At 33.2% G+C, this 2,921-nt stretch overlaps 1 protein-coding gene across 1 annotated transcript; it reads right to left on the bottom strand.

Moving 5' to 3' along the window:
* Positions 1 to 243: 243 nt before the first annotated feature.
* On the bottom strand, positions 244 to 1,784 carry LOC134258305 (very-long-chain 3-oxoacyl-CoA reductase-like; the record flags this gene model as incomplete). Its single annotated transcript, XM_062740833.1, has 4 exons — positions 244 to 423; positions 577 to 642; positions 1,510 to 1,626; positions 1,740 to 1,784. Coding segments are annotated over 4 exons (408 nt in total), but the record flags the coding sequence as incomplete, so codon positions are not given.
* Positions 1,785 to 2,921: the final 1,137 nt, after the last annotated feature.

Consider the following 2,921-nt stretch of genomic DNA (forward strand, 5'->3'; position numbering starts at 1 on the left):
GCAAACCTATTATTGAATTTCTATATAAACACCTTATCAGGCATAAACTTTTGAAGTCTTATTTCATTATTTTCAAATGCTTGTATAATCTTAAGTGAAACTAAGAAAAATACTTCACAGCACTGAATTGGTATTTACTTTTATTTCTAAATGCTTCACTAATTCAGTGCTAGCTTGATGTTTTGATACTTTATGATTAGCCATAAATATATTCCAAGATATGCAAAATGCCACAATACAAACCTGAAGAACATGAGCCCAGTATCCATTGGTAAAATCTGAAACTCCAACGGAATCCAGGGCAGCTTTCGCGTAAGTGGTTGCACTAGGTTCAAATAAGGAAGGTTTCCTTGTCTTCGAGCTCTTTGTTGCGTAAGAAAATGGCTTGCTCATATTTGTAACCACAGAATATGGCACCACACACTGCAAAGAGTTTAAGGATCAATGTGTTTGCGGGTTTGTCTCGATCCACACATATTTCAGTGCAGCTGGACAAAGCAGGACAGGATTAGGAATTACAATATGGTCTCGTCATTGTATTCCGTTCTAAAAATATTGTATAAAATATTTACCTACCTGACAAATAATTCCTTTTGATTCATATTCAGATTGTATACACCGGGAGAAAAATGTCACATATGCCTGAAAATGTGATTTTCTTGAAAAGTCAGTTATGCAGGTAATATTTTACTAATTTCATTTGCTAGTTAAAATAATATTTATGATCGTAAGTTTTGTGTCGCTAAAAATTGATACTGCATAAATTCTGTAGTATACTTATTTTTTTTATAATTGAAAAAAAAATATTAAGACGTTACTTGGACAACTCTTGTGTTCGGCTTGAATTCCAAGCTCATTTATTCATTCAGAATACTTAAAACCTTATTTTCTCCTTAAACATGAAAATATCCAGGCATAGGATGTTGGACTTTTGAAAGATTAAAATAAGGAGGTCAATCTTTCAATTATTTTTTTTTAATTTATAGAGAACATTTGTGTGTGGGTGGGGGGGGGGGTGTTTGATGAACAGATTGGGAGGATACCGACCCACGAATGAGGACAGACTTCTGATTAGACTTCATTTTTTTTTATCTTTCAGATGGTGTAGTAGTTGAAAAGGGTTCAATTTTACATCTAGAGACATTTTGATATTTATAAGTTTGGGACCTTAAAGGGGAGAAAACTTGCAGCAGAAGAGTGCTGTTTAGTCCAGAGGAAGAGAACAGACAGAAAGTCCTAGTATAAGAACGACTGTCTTAAAGATTGAGCACAGGGTGGACAGGAGGAAGGGGCATCACTTTACAACTGGTGAGATACTTTTGTTTTGAACATATTGTATTGAAATAATGAAATGGATTGGAAACAAGTTCTTATAACTTACTTGTCTTCTTATAACTTACGAGTTCCTCTCGTATACTAGTAAAGCACAAGTATAGAGAATATACTCGATAACGTATCCTGCAAATTTAATTCAGAGCTAAGTCTAGACCGAATTGATAGATAACATACTTTACTGGCGGAGTATACGGTTTGCAGAGGAATAGGATGCACTCCACCAGCGGAAGAAATGTTTATGACTGCGCCTTTCTTTCTCTCCACCATTGCAGGCATAACAATACTCGTCATCTGTATATGAAACAGAAAACTTTTAAAAGAATTAAAAGGTAGGAGAATTAAGCATTTATAAGCATTTTTTATGATGTCTGTTATATGTTGTTTTTGAGTACAATATAACTTACCATGGTCACAGATGTTATATTTACGTTGATAATTTTTATAAAAACCTGAAAGAAAAATATATAATTAAGTACCATTAGTAAAATTTAAAATGTTGAATATCGCAGAAATATTGTCAAGCAAAACTAGGTATCATTAAATGAAGTCTATCTAAAATTTGATGTGAAGGACAAAAAGGTCAAGTAGATTTGTAAACTGTACAAAAGATATTTCCACAAAATTTATCTAGGTGTAGGGAGAAAATTTTGCTACCAGTATTTTATTGTAAGAAAAAAAAATGATAAAATTTGTCTTCGTTCAAAATTGATTTTTAATCTAATTGAGTAAATAGGGCTAAAATTTATTACCATTTATTGGAGTTTATAAAAATAGCATTGACCTTGACTTGTTACTAAACTGAACACTCTTGCTCTGGGGTTTCATAAGTATTATGTCATACAAGCGTCTTAAGACAAGAGTTATATATCCCAGACAAGGATTTTCTTTAAATAAAAGATCTACTTCAATCTTAATCGACTTTAAGACTTGACTTGGCTAATAGGCACTATTATTTCTTTACTTGGAGGACACTCTTAGATAGATATGAGTTTGATTCGTAGAAGGGGAGAAGTAAAAAAAATGTTCCTCAAATCCTAGTGTTGGAGTATAAGCAGAATTGGACAAAATTGCAAAACATTATATTGCAGATAAATTATATCGCCTGCATAGCAAAGTTACTAGAAAGCAGAATCAAATCCATTTTGCGATGATGGGATTGGTCTTTCTAATTAAAGCGTATTAAACAACACCGTATGTCTCAGTATATGCTAGCACGATAAGATCATTCACTGCTCAATAGTCAAACACCAAACACATGATTTGCAGTGGCCACAGATAGCGTTGCAGTATATGTGAAACATTTTTAAACTAGTGCTAATTGTAACGGGGACCGTTACAGATGTTCCCCAAACGCTCCCCATGTCCCTTTTCGTGCCTTATTCCTCTAGGACCTTTTATAAATATGCTAAGTATCCAAGGATTTCATTTAAGAATATTAAAAGTTACAATGATATCAACTATATATCGTTTAACGTTTTGCATGTGCGCACACGTACATGTACATGCATATGCAAGATGATTATGGCATGTTGGTTAAGCGATTAACATATCTTTCTATCCCGCGAATCAAAGAAAAAAAATTCATA

Source organism: Saccostrea cucullata, unplaced genomic scaffold, assembly GCF_032062105.1.
Source record: "Saccostrea cucullata isolate Sc308-1 unplaced genomic scaffold, CSIRO_AGI_Scuc_v1 ctg15864, whole genome shotgun sequence".
Taxonomy (NCBI): Eukaryota; Metazoa; Mollusca; class Bivalvia; order Ostreida; family Ostreidae; genus Saccostrea; species Saccostrea cuccullata.